Source organism: Podarcis gaigeae (genome assembly GCF_964106915.1).
Source record: "Podarcis gaigeae genome assembly, chromosome: 14".
NCBI lineage: Eukaryota > Metazoa > Chordata > Lepidosauria > Squamata > Lacertidae > Podarcis > Podarcis gaigeae.
Window position 1 is genome coordinate 35,856,774 of NC_139690.1, and position 19,607 is coordinate 35,876,380.

At 42.4% G+C, this 19,607-nt stretch overlaps 1 protein-coding gene across 4 annotated transcripts in view; it reads left to right on the top strand.

Moving 5' to 3' along the window:
- The window catches only part of CLUAP1 (clusterin associated protein 1), a 54,385-nt gene that overhangs the window by 575 nt on the left and 34,203 nt on the right, over positions 1-19,607 (top strand). For all 4 annotated transcript variants that reach the window (XR_014557743.1, XM_083711140.1, XM_083711138.1 and 1 more), the window contains exons 2-5: positions 3,445-3,556; positions 4,634-4,718; positions 9,221-9,400; positions 12,230-12,325. Coding sequence is in view for 3 of the 4 variants with exons in the window: in XM_083711140.1 (XP_083567266.1) it covers positions 3,445-3,556; positions 4,634-4,718; positions 9,221-9,400; positions 12,230-12,325 (473 nt within the window). In the remaining variant the exon portion in view is untranslated. The remainder of the gene's footprint in view (positions 1-3,444; positions 3,557-4,633; positions 4,719-9,220; positions 9,401-12,229; positions 12,326-19,607) is intronic.

Sequence of the window (19,607 nt, forward strand, 5' to 3'; positions counted from 1 at the left end):
GGCCTCAGGCACCGAACCTGTTGTTGACCATGTCTGTAATCCTCTTAGGTAAAGGTAAAAGTACCCCTGACCGTCAGGTCCAGTCGCGGACGACTCTGGGGTTGCAGCGCTCATTTCGGTTTACTGGCCAAGGGAGCCGGCTTTTGTCCGCCCTAGGCTCTGTGGTAGTGCCACCCGCGTCCCTTGTAATCCTCTTAAATCTGCATAATTTTACACGTGATCCACCCCACTCCGAATTCAAAGCTTATGTTCGTGTCTATAGACTGCATGCTAAAAATCGCATCTTCGCAGAAATGTGGTTCTTACGGGGTTTTAAGTTACATGGGATGCCAACATACCCCAGATATTGTGGTAGTTCAGGAGGATCTATATTAAATCCTATTGGGTCACACTTTTACCAGACCCTTCAAACCTTGCCTTTGCTATGAAGCCTATTGCTTAACCCAGTGATTTTCAACCAGTGTGCTGTGGCACTCTGGGTGCCTTGAAGGATGGTCAGGGGTGCTGCCTCTGATGCCTTCTCACGTTTCTGCCACCCAAAGGCTTGCACAGCTGTTTGTTGCAGCAGCCCTGGCTACAAGTTCTGCAGGTGAATGGTGCCTCTGGGGCTGGCCGGGGGGTGCTGGCTGCCAGAACTGAGGCAGCCTCAGAGTCAGCAAGCCAGTGGGTGAGAGAGCCCAGCCAGCCAGTCTGGACAGAAAAGTGGGAGGCTGGGCAGGCACTGTGCTGGCTTTTCTTGTGCTTGCTGTATACAATCCCTGCCTGGGAGCTGAGTGCCCGGCACTGAAAGGGAGCCTTTCTGCCATGCAGGCCTTGCGTTGTCCTCTGCTGCCACTGCTGCCTCCCAAAGTAAGTGCTGGCCTCACATTTACCGGACTCCATTGGGGGCATCATCTTCCAAGGCTCCTGTGGGGCAGTGTGAGGAGGCACCTCTCTTTGGGGGGGGGGTGGCAGCTTAGAAACCAGGGGTAGTGGCAGCGGCTGCCCTGAGGACTCCCAAGATGAGGGGAAAGGAGAGGAGGCTGAGGGAACACTCCACAAGGGATGATGTTTGAAAAAGAGTGAGAGGCTGCCAGCTCTGCAAGCAAGGGGTGACATAACTGGGCTCCTGAGCCCCACAGGGGTGCCACAGAAAGAATGTAGTTGGTCAAAGGAGCCATGGATTCAAAAAGGTTGGAATCCTCTGGCTTAATCCACCAATACTCATCCTCAGATCTGTGCAAGCCTTAAAACATGTAATTGCATTTTCTACCCTTCTTTTCAAAACCTGGCCACAACTTACATTTAACGTTTCTGCCTGTCAGAGTTTAAATTGCAAAAGCTTTGTGTACAGATCTCACATTGGCACAATAACCTCTGCAAAATGCCATGTATATTGAGGGTGATGTGTAAATAATTGTTATTAATGTATTAATAATGTGCATGGAATACGTAATAAGAAGATGGTGTCCTTTCCCCAAGGAACTTACAAATTTGAGCACAACAGTTGCAAAATATGGAGGGAAGGAAGATTGACTGGAGCAGGGAAGTAAACAGGAGAAGCATATGGGTTTACTTATATCTTGCCCTTCCTCCTTGAAAGGTGGCTGCTTGCAACATAAAATCCAATAAGACCATAATCAAAAACAATAGCTAAAAGTATAGTTTTAAAATCCGCAGTATTTTGGTCTTGGTTTCAGGTGCAGAGATCAAAGTCAGGGATTAAGAACCTGTGGCTATTCAGTTGTTCTTGGACCCCAGCCTCCATCACTCCCATCTGGCATGGCTGATGGTCAGTGATGGTGGCAGGTTTTAGTTTATCAAGATATGGAGGACCCATAGGTCTCACACTTCTGATCTGAGGCTTCAAGGAAAGACTGCAGGTAAAAGGTAGGTTCTGAGGTGAGATTTTTAAGAAGAGAGGGAGGTGATATTTTGAAGATGGCAAGTGGGCAGGAAGGTATTGTTTGAGTTATATGGGGAAAAGTGGGGCCTGTGAAACCCACAAACCTCAACTCTGGATTACCTCCAATGTCATGTCCTTTCCCCTTAGTCTTCTAAAAACAGTAGGTTACTGATAACCAGTGTGGTGCTTTGAAGATGTTTTGAACTACAACTCATCGACCAGCATTGTCAGTAGTGAGGGATTAAGGGAGCTGTAGTCCAGCACTTCTGAAATGCTCAGCATTGGCTATCCCTGCATTTGATGAACAAGCTGGCACACAAAAATTACAGGGGCTGGTCCCTTTGGTAGTTTGAGCTCTGAAGAGAGGCAGTCCCAGGCACCATCATCATAGGTACACATAATTATTTATGGCTCATGTACTAAAAAGCAGGATCAGAAATTGTGCTGTAGTTCTCTTTGGTAGTTTTTTTTTTAAAATGATATCTATGCACAACTGAAAGGGACGCGGGTGGCGCTGTAGGTTAAACCACAGAGCCTAGGACTTGCCGATCAGAAGGTCGGTGGTTTGAATCCCCGTGATGGGGTGAGCTCCCGTTGCTCGGTCCCTGCTTCTGCCAACCTTGCAGTTCGAAAGTACATCAAAGTGCAAGTAGATACCGGTAAGGAAGGTAAACAGCGTTTCTGTGTGCTGCTCTGGTTCACCAGAAGCGGCTTAGTCATGCTGGCCACATGACCCGGAAGCTGTACGCCGGCTCCCTCGGCCAATTAAGCGAGATGAGCGCCGCAACCCCAGAGTCGGCCACAACTGGACCTAATGGTCAGGGGTCCCTTTACCTTTTATGCACAACTGAATTTAGTTTGTTCTTCTCAGACTTGTGACTGACTTGTTAACATCAGTTAGTTACTAATTTCCTGTCAAATTTCCCCAGTTGCCAAACAATAAACACTGTCCTTCTAGTTAATGAACTATGGAAAGCAACAGGATGACAGCTAATTTGTTTTAATTTGCTGGCACTTCCTGCTCTGAAATGTGGTGCACAGATTCAGCAGCACCCTTGAAAACTCCTGTCCTTTGCCATTATGCATGTCCAGTGCCCATAAACTCAACTGGAATTAACCCTGTTTCTGAAATTGCTGCCCTGGCTTTGCCCACACTGGTAGTTGTCATAGGAAAGCCATGAGAGAAGGTCAAGGAAGGGTTGACCATTGCAGGGTACAACTATTTGAGAATAATAGTTCGCACTAGAAGAGCTTTAGTGCAGACTTCACAGACACTGGATCAACATTTAAATGCAGCACAGAAGCCATTTTCTTTATCACAGTCTGCTGTTTTTCTCTTCTTAGAAAGAAAGTTTTGTTGTTGCTGCTACCCACCATAGGCCTAGTATTAGGTCATTATCCATTAGTTGATGACTAGTGAGTTAGGGAATATATGTATGATCTACTAGATACCTTTCCCATGTATAATTGGAAAAGCTGTTTTGCCCTTGAGATCGAGATGTAAGGACAGAAGATCATGATGCTGTATACATTTAAAAATTGCATATTTGTTTCTTAAGATTTTACTGAGATGATGAGGGCTCTAGGCTATCCCCGGCTCATCTCGATGGAGAACTTTCGCACTCCAAACTTCATGCTGGTTTCAGAGATACTCATTTGGCTGGTGAAAAGGTTGGTACTTTATCCTCATTTGAAAGCAAATATCAGCTAAAATGTGATAATTACCAGAGGAATACTTGGATCTTTGGAAAAGAACAGGCTTATAGATGAACTTTAGATGCTGTTTTTTTCTACAAGATCTCAAGCCCACAAAAAATAGCATCGGTTCTGCTTCTAGAACATCTTTGAAGCTTTCTTTCATACTTGAGCAACTTAAACCCTTGACTCTTCCTCAGTTCAAAGTCATACATGTTCCTGAGATTAAAATAGCCTCACACTGTTTTCCCAAATCAAACACAATGTAAGTTTATTGTTCTAGCCAAAGGCCATGACAAAGCTGCAGCAACTGTACCAATAGAACAATACAGATCATACATCCACTCTAGTGACACACTGCAGGTGAGCTACAGGTATAGGGTACTATACAAATTTAATAAATAATAATAATAATAGTAATACATCCATAACATGAGCCAAGATATAAGAGAGAGGTTACCAGAGACACTAACAAACTCATATGCAGCTTGATTTCAAATTAAGCCTCCATATCACCACAACAATTTATAACGATTTCATCTAAATCCCTTTTCCTGATTTTTCCTTTTGCGGCTAGTACATAACACTTCTATGTTATTGTTGTCACTCAAAAGAAACATGACCATTTCTGCTAGGATGTACATGCTTGCTTTTGTGAATGAAGGTTTCAGAATGTCTTCCACCTGAGGTTGACCACAAATACAAAGTTCATCTTCATGTGGGACCTTATTGTAGTGGTCCTCCAAGACTGCAAAAAACTGGCTCTACAAATCCCTTCTTGCTGCTGGTTTTCTAGGGTCAAGCTAGGACTGTCTTGTTTCAGAGGGCATTTGTACTTCTCAGTGAGTGGTTGCACTGTCCTGGGATCTGTTTCTTGCTTCTTGATGTATTGGGGCTCTTACTCTTGCCTTTTGTTGACTGCCTGTGTTGATTTTTATGTATTCAGTATGTGTTTTTCTTTTTTAAAGTTCTTTGTCAGTTTGAAACATTTGGGTAAAATAATATGTTCTAGCAGCATACCTTTTAAACTGTTAGAGCTGTTTCATTTTGCAGGTATGAGCCTCAGACTGATATTCCTTCAGATGTTGATACGGAGCAGGATCGGGTCTTTTTCATTAAAGCAGTTGCTCAATTTATGGTGAGTCTATTTATTTTACGCTTTACCATGAAGTGAGGGGGAGAGACCAGCAGGTCTCCTCTTGCCTTGCCGAGTCTTGCTAGCATTTTATTGATTGACACATCCTTTCCACTGTGACTTTAATTCCAAATGAAAACAATGTAAAATAAGGTTCCTATAGGTTTAAAATAACTGCCCAGGAATACACTAAGGAGAATTGGTCTTGTGTTGCAAGTGGAGGCTAAATATAGATCCTGAGACTGAAAATATTAAAGACTTTCTTGACAGCGGATGATTCGGTCTTTATAAATATCCTTCTATTGGTGTAATGTGATGACTCACTCTTAACATAGAACTATGGCTTTGGCTCTGTAATAGATGGGTTTGTGAGGCGTTGTCTGGTTGATAAGGTTGGACTTGTGGCACACATCAGCGCCATTGGCATTGGGAAAATGTAGCTGTGGTCCTGGAAGAAGAAAAAATAAATTACTAGGTACAATGTTGAAATGCAGGGCAACTATTTCTTCAGCAGCATCCAAAATGGCTGCCAAAAAATCAGGCAGTCACACCATAGTCATGTTTTGGTCCATCATCTTGATTCAGAATGGTGGCCAATGGCACATTGTCAACAAAAACTGCTGCCACCCCCTTCTTTCAACCCCCCTTATGTCTCCCTCCCAACTTTATACTGTATACAATATTAAAGTCTCACATTGACTATAAATGATCTGAAAAAAGGACTTTATGATCTGAAAACAGAGACGATGTATGTACTTTTGTAACCTAAGAAAATCTTCAATAAATACACCCCCCCAAATAAAACTACTGCCCCACTCCACAAACCCTCGTGCCAAGTTTGAAATGAGCCAAAAATGAGGTGAAGGCACACTAAAGTAATATTTCGGACTGCCATCTTAATTCACAATGGTGTTTGGCATCCCAGTGTTGACAAAAACTCCTACCCCCACCTTGGGAACCCTTATGCTGAGCTTGGTGATGATATTTCAGGAGACATCAGAATGCATAGAGAACCATATTCTAAAATATATAGTACTTGGTGATGGTGATAACTCAGGTAGACTGTGAAGAGCTCCTAAAGGATTTCTCCAACTAGGTGAATAGGCAGCAAAATGACAAATGTGTTACAGTATAATTAAGTGTAAAGTACAAACCACCATAACTTCACATATATGGTGACATATTCAGCCATCCTCTGAACTGATGATGACTAACCAGGAAAGAGATCTTGGGGCTCAACAATATTGTCAACTCTGTGAGTATCAACTGTGAAAAAGGCATATTCCATACTGGGGATTACTAGTAAAGGGACTGAAAATTTTAAAATCCCAGTATTGTACTCAACCCAGTTCCAGTCATTTCATCTCAAAAAAGGAAACTGTAGAAAAAATGGCACAAAATGATCAGGTTAATGGAGCATTTTTCCTGCAAGGAAAGGTATGAGGCATTTGGAGCTTTTTATGTTAGAAAAAGATGACTAAGGGCCACATGATAAAAAGTTGTCAAATTATCCACTTTCTCCATATCATGCATAGATAGAAATTTCTCTGTCTTTTGTAACACTAGAACTGGGTCATCCAATGAAATTGGTTACCGTAGGGTCAGGACAGATCACAAAAAGTACATCCATACATCTAGCATAATTAAATTAATGGAATGATCTGCTGCAAGATGGGGTGATGGCCTCTGGCTGAGGTAACATTAAGAGAAGGATGTGCCTGTCACTGGCCATTAGCTAAATGAAACATTCCAGTTAAGAGGCAGTTGATGGGCAGCAGGACTAGCAGAGCTCTGTTGCCTTAGATGTCCTGTTTGTGCACTTCTTGAACATTTCTCCCCGGCTACTTTCTTGGGCTCTGTGATCACTGCAGATGGTAACAGCAGTCACGAAATTAAAAAACGACTGCTTCTTGGGAGAAAGCAATGAGAAACCTAGACAGCATCTTAAAAAGCAGAGACATCACCAAGCAAGGTCAAGGCACTGATTTACTACTATTGAAAATAAATTTCCTTGGAAGTGAGTCTTACACACTGCTTCTGCTGTCCATATTGGATAGTTTTATTTTCCTGTTGTTCTGTGGAGCACATCCAGTAGAAATTAAAACCAACAAGAGTGGGTACCAGAATAAGATGAAGGTTCTGAAATGTTGCTGGTGTAATTGAGTCAATCTTAAAGCGATAGACTAGGAAGAACTGTTGACCTTTGCAAATGTTTTGCTGGTAGCAGATGTGAATATCACTCAAGTGTTTGATTTCTAAACTTATAGGACTGGCACTTTTATTGCTATTTTGAGAAATACAGAAAGTACATTATTTTTCTCATTACTAACTTTGGTCTCTGTTTCCATAACAATTATTGATTTTTCCTCTTCGTTTTTTAAATGGATCTGTAGCACTTCAGTTTTTAACAATACCTTCAGATTGCTTTCCATCAGCCTCCCAGTGAAACTGACATTGTAGGTGCTACCAATATAGAAATTATTCTTTCAAAACTTTGCACTCAATGCTGTCATGAAGCAACACTTCACAATCTTCTGGCTGAAAGAAACAGAAGGAAAAACACTTTGCTTGTTGTTTTTAAACAATTGCCCATGATACTTTTTCTTGCCAATGCGTGCTGACCACTTCTTCCTTTTCTGGGCTGCTCAAAAATTGCTTAGGTCTTTTCAGTGTCTATAAAGAATTGCCATTTTTAGTCCAGCAATTACATTTTTTCTATTCTTGCTGAGGTTGTTTCATGTAATCCTCACATCAGGCAATCACTTGATCTTTCCTCTTCTTCGGTTTCAGCATTTCTAAAGTAGCCATTCCTTGTTGTACCTCCCTGCTGAAGCTTTTATCACTGTCTGGGCTAAACTTCACCTGGGCTGTTGAAACCTCCTCCTGGCAGGTCTCCCCTCCTGCTGTGCACTTTCCCTGCTTTTTCTCCCTAGTGGTTTGTCCAAAGCAAATTGTGTTGTCTGCAGGCACTGATGTTTGCAGTGTGAAAATATTTCCATCTTGCTTAGCAGGGGGATATGTCACCTTTCTGCCAAGAGCCTCTCAAGGCAAACCTTTCTTCCACCACCCTGGCCCACACCATCCCCATCTATGATTTTAGTTCCTTGAGTATCCACTCATGTCATGGAGTGAACTATGAGTAGCTAAAAGACAAAGTCACAGGAACCCAAGTAACAAAACAGAAGTGATTATTGAAACATAAACATGTCAGCATATGCAAATATATGTGTACACAATACAAAATGCAAGTCACCCGAGCTGTGACCACTGTATAAACAGCAACAAAATTGCGGAAATAAAATAGATGAAGATAGACAAGATCTCAGAATTGTATCTCACTTCATACTTGTTCAGAAACAAATTGGAGAATTATCCATAGATGGCAGCCCCAATATCCCCCCCCCTATTTTCTTCCTTTCATTAGTTTGCTATTCCTGTAAACTGTGATTCTGCTACATGCACCCAGGCATTTGAGTAACAACACTCTTGGTTAGAGGGTTGTTACTCCAAGAAGTGTGATTCAAAAGTGAAGAGTTTTCAGTTCTTTGGCAAGGGGTAAATATATTGAAATGCAAACCTGCTACCTTATTATTACTTCTTACTTCATTCTTTCGTTACTTATAAATATTTTCCATTTTGAAACCCCTCTGGCTTTTTTTCCATGCTCTGAACTGCTACATACAGTTCCATGCCAGCACCTTCCATTTTCCCAATGATCCCCACTATGGAACTCCCTCCCCTCCTCAACACCCTTCCTTTTAATTTCCAGATGGTAAATGTTTATGTGTGTTCACGGAGAGGTGTTGGATTGATTTCATGGCACATACCAGGGAGAGAAATCAAAACAGTAATTTAATAGATAAATGTTGAATTGCCTGTCCACAAGAATCATTGAAAGGGAAGAATTCATTAAGGTAAATGATCTCATTATGGCAATTCACAGTGGGGTTGGGAAGCCACTGACCTCTGTGTGGAAGGTGGGCACGGGTGGGCAGCACTTAACTGCCATTTAAGCAAAGGTCTGATCAGCTGCAGTTCCACCCTGGCGAAGTAGATCAGCAAAGTTTGCTGTGCTGAGTTTTCTCTTTTGGCTAATTAAGGAACCACTTGATTCCAAGGGCGTTTGCTGTATAAGGGTCATTTTTATCCTGACAGCATCAGGGAACGGCTTGAGCTGTCTTTTTGCAATCTGAATTACTGTGTTACAACTATTGCATGGGCAAAAGCGTCTTTTAAAAATGGAAACACTTGCTAAGATATATAAGTTGTGTTCTTGGAGAAGGAGTTTGAGATCTGCCTCTTCAGAGTCTGGCGATCCCAGAGCATGGCCTAAAAACATGATGAAGCAGCTTTATGAAAGCCAAAGCAGATCCAGATCTTGTTAGTGGCTGGATGGGAGATTGCTTGGGAATGCTATGTATATTGCCTTGAGTTTGGTCATGGAAGAAAGGTGGAGCAGAAAATACAGTAAAACAAATCGGCATTTATTTTTGGCTTTCTAATAGGCGACAAAAGCTCACATCAAGCTCAACACCAAGAAGCTCTACCAAGCAGATGGCTATGCAGTGAAGGAGCTCTTAAAGATCACCTCTGTTCTTTACAATGCTATGAAGACCAAAGGAATGGAAGCCACTGCTGTGGGTGAAGAAGACACAAGCAAATTCAAATTTGACCTTGGCTCAAAAGTAAGGAGCTTTGTGCTTCTTTCTCTTTCTCTTTCATTTTCTTTTCAAGATTTATTACATTTGCGCCTGTTCTTCTTTTCAGGAACGCTAGAGTATTATTTTAGCCTCACAACTTCTCTGTCAACCAGGTTAAGTTGAGACAAAGGGCCACCTAGCCAATTCACACTAGCTGTAGAAGCCCTGTGTTGTTGTTTTGAAGTAATGTGTACAATCTAGGGATGTGTTAACCACACATTCAACCCTAGTTGATTAAAACAGTTGGCGTGGGGAATTCTGGGGACTGGTCCCTGATTTGATGCAAAGTTTGATTTGATCAGCAGTGGTTTGGAGCTAGTCCTTATGGAGGTGGTCTGCTTGTCTCTGGCCAGTACCACTGATGGGGGATCATATAATGGGGTGTTCCTCCGTACAGCATATAATATATTCCTGTATATAATAAACTAGCCTTCTTCCTGACATGCTATTTTTCCATATGCAATGATTTATTTATTTTTTAATAATAGTATGGAGGAGCACTCATTCCTTTGAAGCTCCCCTTACAGTCTGAAGTGGTATAGTCCAGATAAGGTATAGTCCAGATAAAGCTTTAGGCCTGGGATGTGTTAGTGAAGACAATAGCAGTATTTCTCACTATTCACTAATTTTTAAATGTTTGTTCCTGTATTTGAGACTGGGAGCCAGTACTCATAAGAGAATCGCAGATGAATATCCTTTGAGTATTGGCTCTAAGACCAATTCAGCAGTGGTTCTGGTGTTACGGAACTTTCTCTCCAGTGAGACCCACTGAGGTCTACAAGTGTATCTCAAACACCTACATTTCACGGTGTGGTTGCAAATTCTTTTTTGCTACGTTTTTTGTTGAGGTTACTGTACTTTATATATTTATTTATATTTTCATTTTTATTAATTTTGTTACTATTGTATGTGTTAACTGTGGCTTCTTTTATCACTGCCATCCTCTTCAGAAAAGATTTGGCAAAAAGGCAAAGTATACATACAAATAATAAGCTGACTGTTTTGTCCCTACATTCTTAGCATCTATCATCCATAGGCTTGTCTGGAGGATGTGACCTGAGGATTGCAGCCCAAATTTACTGTGAGATTGCCCCAATTTCCAACCCATTAGTCTTCCATCTCCCAGGTTTTCAGAAAAAGTATCACTATCACCAAGAATATGTTCACATTCTGGCTTCCAGCTGTTTTTATACTTTTCTGCCCTCCCATTACTTAGTGTGTCTGGCCTTTCTTCCTGGCCTGTCAATGAGTCTGCACATTGCATACAAAAAAAAAAATGTTTTGTAAGAGTATTAGTAATTATGAATCTGTAAATGGGTCAAGCCAACTGTGATGGAGCGGGGAGGTTGCCCACCCCCACTGTCTCTTCTCTTGCTTCGCCTTCTTCCACAGCTGTCGTTTCTCTCAGATGAATAAAAATCCAATGAAGCTGGGTGCCAGAAGATTCAGGACAGATAAAAAGAAGTAACTTCTTCACACAGCACATAGTTGAATGGAAATTTGCTCCACAAGTGGTAGTGATAGCCACCGGTTTTGATTGCTTTAAGAGAGGACTAGACAGATTCATGTAGGATAAGGCTGTCAGTAGCTACTAGCCAGGATGACTATGTCCTACCTCCATTGAAAGAGTGTGCTTTTGAATACCAGCTGCTGGAAACTGCAGTAGAGGAGAATGCCGTTGTGCTCAAGGCCTGCTTGCATCCTTCCCAGAAGAGGCATCTAGTCGACCACTGTGTGAACAGGGTTAGGGCCACCATCCTGATGCTTTGGCTGTGCTGATCTTCATCCAAGGTGACAGACACCTGTGTGTTTTGTTGCCCCACAGCGGGAAGGCTAATTTCCTTTGATGTGAAAGCCTTGTGGCTCTCTGCCATCTCAGGCTGCCTCTCTCCTCCTAAAAAGGGCCAGGAGCCCCAAGACAACAAAGAGGCTGGAGTAGGTTGTGTGTACACCCCATCATGGCATATCTAGTCTTTGTACGATAATTGGTAGTTGCCATTGGAGACCGGAAGAACTGCAGGTTTTAAGGTTGTGCCAATCCGCTTAACTCGTTTATCTCTCTCATCCTTTTCCAACTTTTGTGCAAAAATATACTAACTATAAGCGTCTTGAGAAAATGACTCTTTTGAATGGAAGCTGCAGCTCATTCATTTAAGATGACCTCCTACTCAGGAAATGTTCTTTTTTTGGCAATGTAAAAAATTCATTTACGGGTATGATTTCATTTACTTGTTTAATACTATCTTTAGGCTGGAATACACATTTCAGATTGTTCACAGTTATTTAAAAGTGTGCTTAAACTAACTGCTTCTTTTTTAAAGGAAAGGTATCCATGGGAGGGCCTAATGCAAAATGTGCTCCCGATGCAGATTTCAGTTCCACATCAGTTTGTAGCTGAACATCACACCCACCCCCCACCCCCGGTTGCTACATGTTCACAGAGATGTTGTTCACGGCAAACAGCAGAGAGAAAATTGGAGGATTGTTGATGGGGAACAGTAGGTCTCCAATCTGGATTGGGATCTCATATGACTGCTCTTTTTTCTGAATAAAAGTGGACAACTTGATGATGATGATATTGTATACCACCCTATACCCTAAATAACATGATATGCAGCTTGTCCCTTTAAAGCATGATTTGTTTCCACCATAACTGGTATAGATATGATCTCTTCTTTTTATGTGTTTTGAGACATGCCCTTCCAGTTGCAGAACTGACCAGATATGGTGGTTTCACTTGAAATATCCTTATCTTCCCCCCACCCCTGGAATTTTCATGAAGGTAAAGCTCTTCTTTTTCTGATGTTTATCTAGATCAGCGATTTGAAGACGGCCAGGCAGCTTGCTTCAGAAATCACTTCCAAAGGAGCATCTCTCTTTGATTTACTGGGCAAAGAAGTAGAGCTGAGGGTGAGTTGGTAAAAAGAACTTGCAAGCTCTGGGGAAAAAACAATAGAATTCTTCAGCTATCATACTTGAAGCAATCCATCTTTGTGCTGTAACGTTTCTAGAATCCTGAAACCCAAAATTGGGTTATTTCAAATCAACCAGTTGTGGATTTCAGCTCTCCTTTAGTTGTCAGTTCCTGGTCATGATAACAGTTCTCCTCTGCTTATTTTCTCACTCAGTTTTCTATCCCCTCTCAGATTTCTTCCTGTTCTCCTCCCTGCTTTCCATCTCAGGAATTGCTTCTTCCAGTCCTTTTCATCCACCATTGCTCTTTTCTTTTGGCCAGTTGTCTCTTCTTTCTCTAGACCTGTCTGATCCACGCATAAAGACAAGTGTCATTAAAGGAGGTGCTCTAAACTTAAGGTTCTGTGTTGTGTTAGTCCTACTTAGCATAGGCCCATTCAAATTCATGAGTAACTTAGAGCTGTTAATTTCAGTGGGTCTACTCTGAGTAAAAGTTAATTTGATGCAACTCTTAGAGAAGATGGATCAGACGGAGCAATTTAATCTTTGGCATCTAGAGGCTTGTCTGCCTGGCTAGACCCACTGGAACATTAGGATAGCTTAGCCAGCAACTGCACACATAGGGAATACTCTCCTGTTTTCTGTGAGTAGCAGTTTCCTCGTTGTGCACACAGAATATTCTTTGACATAGGGCAAGGCACAAGGCAGCTCCGGGATGTGCAAGGCTCTATGTGTAGAGCTTTGGGATTGCAGCAATTTAATTATTTTTAAAACTTGAGATAGTTTAGAAGGCAGTAGGCTGGTGTATTTGTGACAGGTGCCAGCTATAATAGTAGTAGTAGTAGTAGTAGTAGTAGTAGTAGTAGTAGTAGTAATAATAATAATTTATTACAGTATTTATACCCTGCCCATCTGGCTGGGTTTTCCCAGCCACTCTGGGCGGCTCCCAGCAGAATATATAAAAAAGCGACAAAACATCAAACATTATAAACTTCCCTAAACAGGGCTGCCTTCAGATGTCTTCTAAAAGTCAGATAGTTGTTTATTTCCTTGACATTTGATGGGAGGGTGTTCTACAGGGTGGGCACCACTACTGAGAAGACCCTCTGCCTGATTCCCTGTAGCTTCATTTCTCTCAGTGAGCAGAATGATGGGGGTGGAAATGCTCCTTCAGGTATACTGAGCCGAGGCCATTTAGGGCTTTAAAAGTCAGCACCAATACTTTGAATTGTGCTCCGAAACATACTGCTTGTTTCCTGATCCAGCCTTGTAAAGGCTTCTGTTTTGCAGTATTCTGATCAAATAATTTTGATCTTTCAGGCAAGAGGGGGGAAATTTTCAGCCAAGCAGGGCAGATCTTTATTTCCCCCCTTCCAATCATCTGACATTATAATGATGCGCAAGCAGTTCCGTCTTGCTTGCTGTGGGGTTCAGGTACACCAGCAAGGTCACTGCTCATACACCCAAACTAAGCAGGATTGAACAGCTGTTGCATGGTTCAATCCTACTTTCCATCTGTGGGATTCAGCTGTTTCTCTACTTGCCCTGCACCTGAAGTCATGTATGAGGTGTGAGGCAGGTGGGCATAGTTTGGTGAAAACATCGTAGTGGGCCACACAGGGAGGCCTGGTGGTCCAAATTTGGCCTGCAGGTTGGGGGTTCCCCATCCCTTTTTTTTTAGAGATTTAGCAGGCTTGGTCAGTGCTGTATTGAGCTGTCCCTCAAAGGCAGTGCTCTAATGCATACATAATGCATACATAATGTTAAGCCAAAAATAGTTATCAGACTGAACTTGCCATATCCTGTCTCGGGAGAAATGACTCTGCCTCATTAGAGTTGGTATGACATTGTTAGTGTAAGGTACAAAGCCTTTGCAAAAGACCAGTTGTGTGAAAAACCTTCAAGAAAGTAACAAGCAGCGCTTTCCGGTATCCTTCCTAATGATATGTGTCTGCTTTTTTTGTTCTGAGCAATTAATTAAAACTGTGAAATGCAATTCCAGCCCAAGGCTGGATAGTTAAGCTGAACTCTCTCTGCTCTCTCTGGGATCTGGGCCCATGGCATGTTCTGAAATACATTAGCGTTAGTCTGTTATTGAAACAGTGTATTGATATCCATTTTTGCTGCTGGGAAGCTGAACTTTATGGTAATTATACTGGCAAAATTATGGGTATTAAGCCATAATTAAGCCATTAATTATGTGTGAACTTAATATTTACAAATCCTCCCTTAATATAAATATCAAGGGGTTCTGCAGTGCACCCTCCCTCCCCAGAATCTTTGTCTTTCCTTTATTTCCTATATCTGATTTTAATCCTAGCCTTCCTCCTCTAGGGAACTCAAGGTTACATGTAGTTTGCCTGTGCTTTGCTTATATGCCACTCACACCGTAGTGTAAGGAAATGTTGGGGGTCTACTTTGATATGTTTGCTAAATCTCATAGGCGCCGACTCCATGGGGCCTGAGGGGGCCCGAGCCCCCTCAAAAATTCGTTGGGGGGGGGCTCTGCCCCCCCAATAATCTAAGAAAATTATTAGTTATATTATGCTTTGTAAAATCACAAAATTATGTTGGTATTTTTTATTTTCCTTGTTTGACGATAGTTACCTTTTAAAATACATTCAGTAATGAGTTAAAACAAAGCCACTCCCAATCTAGAGAGGGGGTGGGGTTGCGGGCTCTCGACCCATCAACAATCTCGAGGGGCTGGTGTCAGCCCCGCCAGAAGCGGGGATTCCCCCTAGCTCATTAATATTCACCGCCCACGGCGGCAGCCAATCAGCTGCCGCAAAGGGCGGGCCCTCACAGGTTCACTTAAGGTCAGGGCAGCCCGGGCTCGCCCCTTTCGTTCCCCCAGCAGCGGTTTGGAGGTCTTGGGCCCCCCCAATATTTTTTATAAGTCGGCATGGGCCCCCGCCCCCCCAATATTTTTTATAAGTCGGCGCCCCTGCTAAATCTTAATAGCTAGGTTTTATGGGCAATAAATTACATTTATATATTTGAAATATTTCATCAAAACAGATTCCAGATCAGTATACAACAATAAAGATTGAGGTGGGAAATTTTGTGTTTTATCTATGGATGTATTTGTATATATGTGCTGTTTTTAAAACTGATGCCAGGAAACCCTGTAACCAATAATTAGAAATTGCTGATAGTAAATACTTTATCACAGTTGCTTCCTTCCCTTCCTCAAAGGACTGTTTATGTGACATTTCCCTATTTTGTTAGCATGGTAGCCCTATGAAGCAGATGAGTGTGTGTCAGGCCTGAGGTCACCCCAAAAAAATTCATGGTAGAATAGGGTTTTGTATCCAGATTTCCCCATTCAGATACAAACCTTTTGCCAACAGCATCACATAGATTACCCTTTTTTGAGCTGTCAAAGTGTGTTTCATATGTTGCCTCAGTAATTCTTACAACCAACCCTGTAAAGTAGGTCTGTACCATTAACTCCTTATTACTGATAGGAATTTTGGCAGGCAAGGGTGGGGAACATATATTGAAAGTTCTCATATAACATATTTGTACACTTTTGCTAAAGAAAGTTAGGCGTAAGAATTGCTCTCTCTTAAAAACTCAACTTGGTATCTCTCTGACCTTACTATAACAAAAGGCGCTTGGGTTTGTCATTATGAGATGCTTCTTTGAGTTTTAAATCTGTCTGTCTCTTTTCCATTATTTTTCCATTGTACAGGTTGAAGGTGTTCTTTTTCTTCTTAAGGATTATAGATTGCATACTTTAGACTTGCTATATTAGTTGAGAGCTGAAATGAAATTTCTTTTCCCATCATTGCAAGGCAGGTGTAAATGAGCCCTTTCAGTTAGTGGTCGAAATAGCTGTTATATAGAAAAAACACTTCTTACCGTTTGAGCAATTTTGAAGTGGTAGAAAGATGCCAATTATAGACCACTGGAAGAGCATCTTATAATACCCAACCTAGCAGGTGGGAGACAAGCTCCAGTGCTTACCTTCATTTGTGGGTGCTGTCAGTGCATTGAAGTTCCTCTGGTGTGCATTGGATCTGTCAGAGGATGGTTCGAGGGAAAGGATCCAGGTCATTTAGAATAAGTACATTGCAACATTTTCCCCCATGTTAAAAGTGCTGAGATTTCATGAACACTGTTGATTTGCACGAAGTTTTAAAAACCCAGTATTTTCCTACTTCACTAAGAAGAGCCTTCTGGATCAGGCCAAAGTTCCATCTAGTCCAGCATCCTTTTCTTACAGTGGCCAACTAAATACCTATGGGAAGCCAGCAGGCAGGACCAAAGTGCAACAATGCTTTTCCCACTTGTGATTCCCAGAAACTGGCATTCAAAGTTATGCTGCCTCCAGTAGAGAACAAAGTACATTGCCATTGGTAGTCTAATCATTATCTAATCCTTTTAAAGCCATCCAAGTTGCTAGCTATCTCTAAATTTTGGGGGAGCAAGTTCCATAGTTTTAACAGTGCACTTTTGCCTCTCCTGAATTTTCCAACATTCAGCTTCACTGGATGGCTTCCATCTAGTATTATGAAAGAAGTAGAAAAACTTTCCACCCATAATCTTATACGCCTCTATCATGTCCCTTACCCATCTTTTGTTCTAAATTAAAGAGCTCCAAATGTTGTAACATTTCCTCATAGGGAAGTTGTGCCAACCCCTTGATCATTTTTGTTGCCCTGTTTTGAACGGCTTCCATCTCTGTGATATCCTTTTTGAAATGAGGTGGTCAGACCTGTACACCTGTAGGATTTGTTCTGAACTGATTGATTGAAGCGTTGAGCAAAGACTCAGGTCCTTTGGGGGCCAGTGTCCTATAGCTCCCCCTCCCTGCTTTGGAAGTGTGTGTTTAAATGTCTCCAGCTCAGCTGGTTGTCTTTCACAGCTCTTCTTGGCGCTCTCCCATCTGTCAAGTCATAGATGGGTAAGCGGGAGCCTGTCAAGAAATGGCCTTGCTTTGACATGGTAAGATCTTACGCTCAGCAGGCATAAAAAAAAAATTCCCAAAACATCTTCTATAGTGGAATGACCTTTTAAAAAAACATGAAAAACATGCTTGACTACATCTTCTTTGAACATCTTAATTAATGAGACTGAATTTTACAATATATCAGAAAAGGTATTGGGAAAGCTCCTTTTGTTCCTGAAACAATTTCACAAGCGCATGGACCACTTCACACAATGCATTCATTGGAGTATCCTTACAAGATCTTAGGTACATACATGCAAAGTGGGGATGTGATCCCATCTTGGATGTTGTACAGTGGTACCTCTGGTTACATACGCTTTAGGTTACATACGCTTCAGGTTACAGACTCCACTAACCCAGAAATAGTGCTTCAGGTTAAGAACTTTGCTTCAGGATGAGAACAGAAATCGTGCTCCGGTGGCACGGCGGCAGCAGGAGGCCCCATTAGCTAAAGTGGTGCTTCAGATTAAGTACAGTTTAAGGTTAAGAACGGACCTCCGGAACGAATTAAGTACTTAACCCGAGGTACCACTGTACAGTGTTAGGATGGAGCTATAGACAGCTTATTAAGAGGGGAGCCAGGAAGAGTTGTGCCAAGATAGTCTGACACCAAGCCAGGAAAATTTGGCTTATCCCCATGCCTGAGAATACCTCACTTCCATGAAGATGCTCCAAGTTGCATTTCTGTTATGTGGGATAAGCACACACGTCTTGGTATGTTATTTTCTCTAACATACGCATTTTATAGCACATACACAGACACCCCCAGTATATGCATTTTACTTGGCTGGAAAGCTGCATTGCAATATATAGAGAAGTGCAATTTTTGAAGGAAAACTGTGTTTTGGTTCTCATATTGTTTTGGAAAGTGCAAATTAGATTTTGCCTTTAGATGCAAACTGAAATGAATTTCTTCCTCATCCCCACTCATCACTGAGTGACCATAAAATGGAAGATGACCGCTGCTGAAAGCAAATATATCTGCATCTCTAGCAATTTATCAAGGAGCAGAGAAACTGGATGTCTTATGCAACATCCTATTGTACTCTCGATTTGAGCTTTCTCCCCACCTATTTTTTGGTTATTGGAAAGAAAAAATGTGAAATGACCCCTGTGCTTCACTTACAAAGGACGTCTGTAGTTATTCATTCTCTTGCTGTATGTCCATTCATTCTGCAACAGCACAGATGCTCCCAAACTGAGCTGCTCATTGCTGCTGTTTCTTTATCTTTGTCCAAAACTATATCCGCAAGAAGCTCTTGGGTATGTTTTCCAAATCGGAAAGCCCCAAATTAGATGAGGAGGACAACAGTGAACTACTTTGGTGTTAGTACTTCATGCAAGATGTGGCCTTTGCTTCTGCAGGGTGTCAGGGGTGGATGGAGTTCATGACATGTTTCTGTCAGGGATCTCTCAGGTCTTTTTTTTTAATCATGATGTTTTTACTTTTGAAAGGGGTGGTTTTCACATTAGTTTTATGGGCGGCAAAAATGAAAAGGGTGGGAAAAAGTTATAGTCCCTCCAAGGAGGGGAAGATGATGGAAAACCCTTTACCTTTCTGATTTGAAGACAAGGGTTAGGGGTGTTTTGTTTCTTTAGTATGCAGTGGACAAAAATGTGAAGTTGAAAAACATGGTTTGCAGCTGGAAAGCTAATAACATGCATTCTGAACAGTGGGGTGAAATTAGACACATTAAGTGTATGTGTTTATTAAGCGCATAAATGACAGGCAATGTCAGGGAAAGCATGTACACCAGGGGTCAGCAAATTTTTTTAGCAGTGGGCCAGTCCACTGTCCCTCAGACCTTGTGGCAGGCCAGAGAAGGGGCACTGGGGGGGGGGGGAGCTGGAAGAAGAGGCGAGTCCTCCGCAGCCCCCAGTCCCAGCCACTGTGCTTACCTTCCCAGGAGCTGCCACAGCACCACCACCGCCACTGCTGCTGCTTCTCATGGGTGGGCAGAGTGAGCTCGTCTGCTGCACTCTCTGGCCCACAGGAGCATCAGGGCGGCAATGGGAGGAAGAGGCCGAGTGGTGGCAATGGCAAAGAAGAGGCCAAGCATTGGCAGCTTTGCCGGTGACGGGAAGAAGAGGCCGAGCACTCAAACGCCGCACCTGGTTTACCTCAGCGCAGCACGGGGTGTCTCTGCGAATCAAACACCGCTGAGGTAAACCAGGTGCGGCGTTTGAGTGGCAGAGCCGCCGGCTGCTCAGCCTCTTCCTCCCGTTGCCATTGCCGGGAGTCTCTGCTTCACAGCGCGGGCCAGATTTAGGCCCAGGGGCCGTAGTTTGCCAACACCTGATGTACACAAATTATACAAGGGT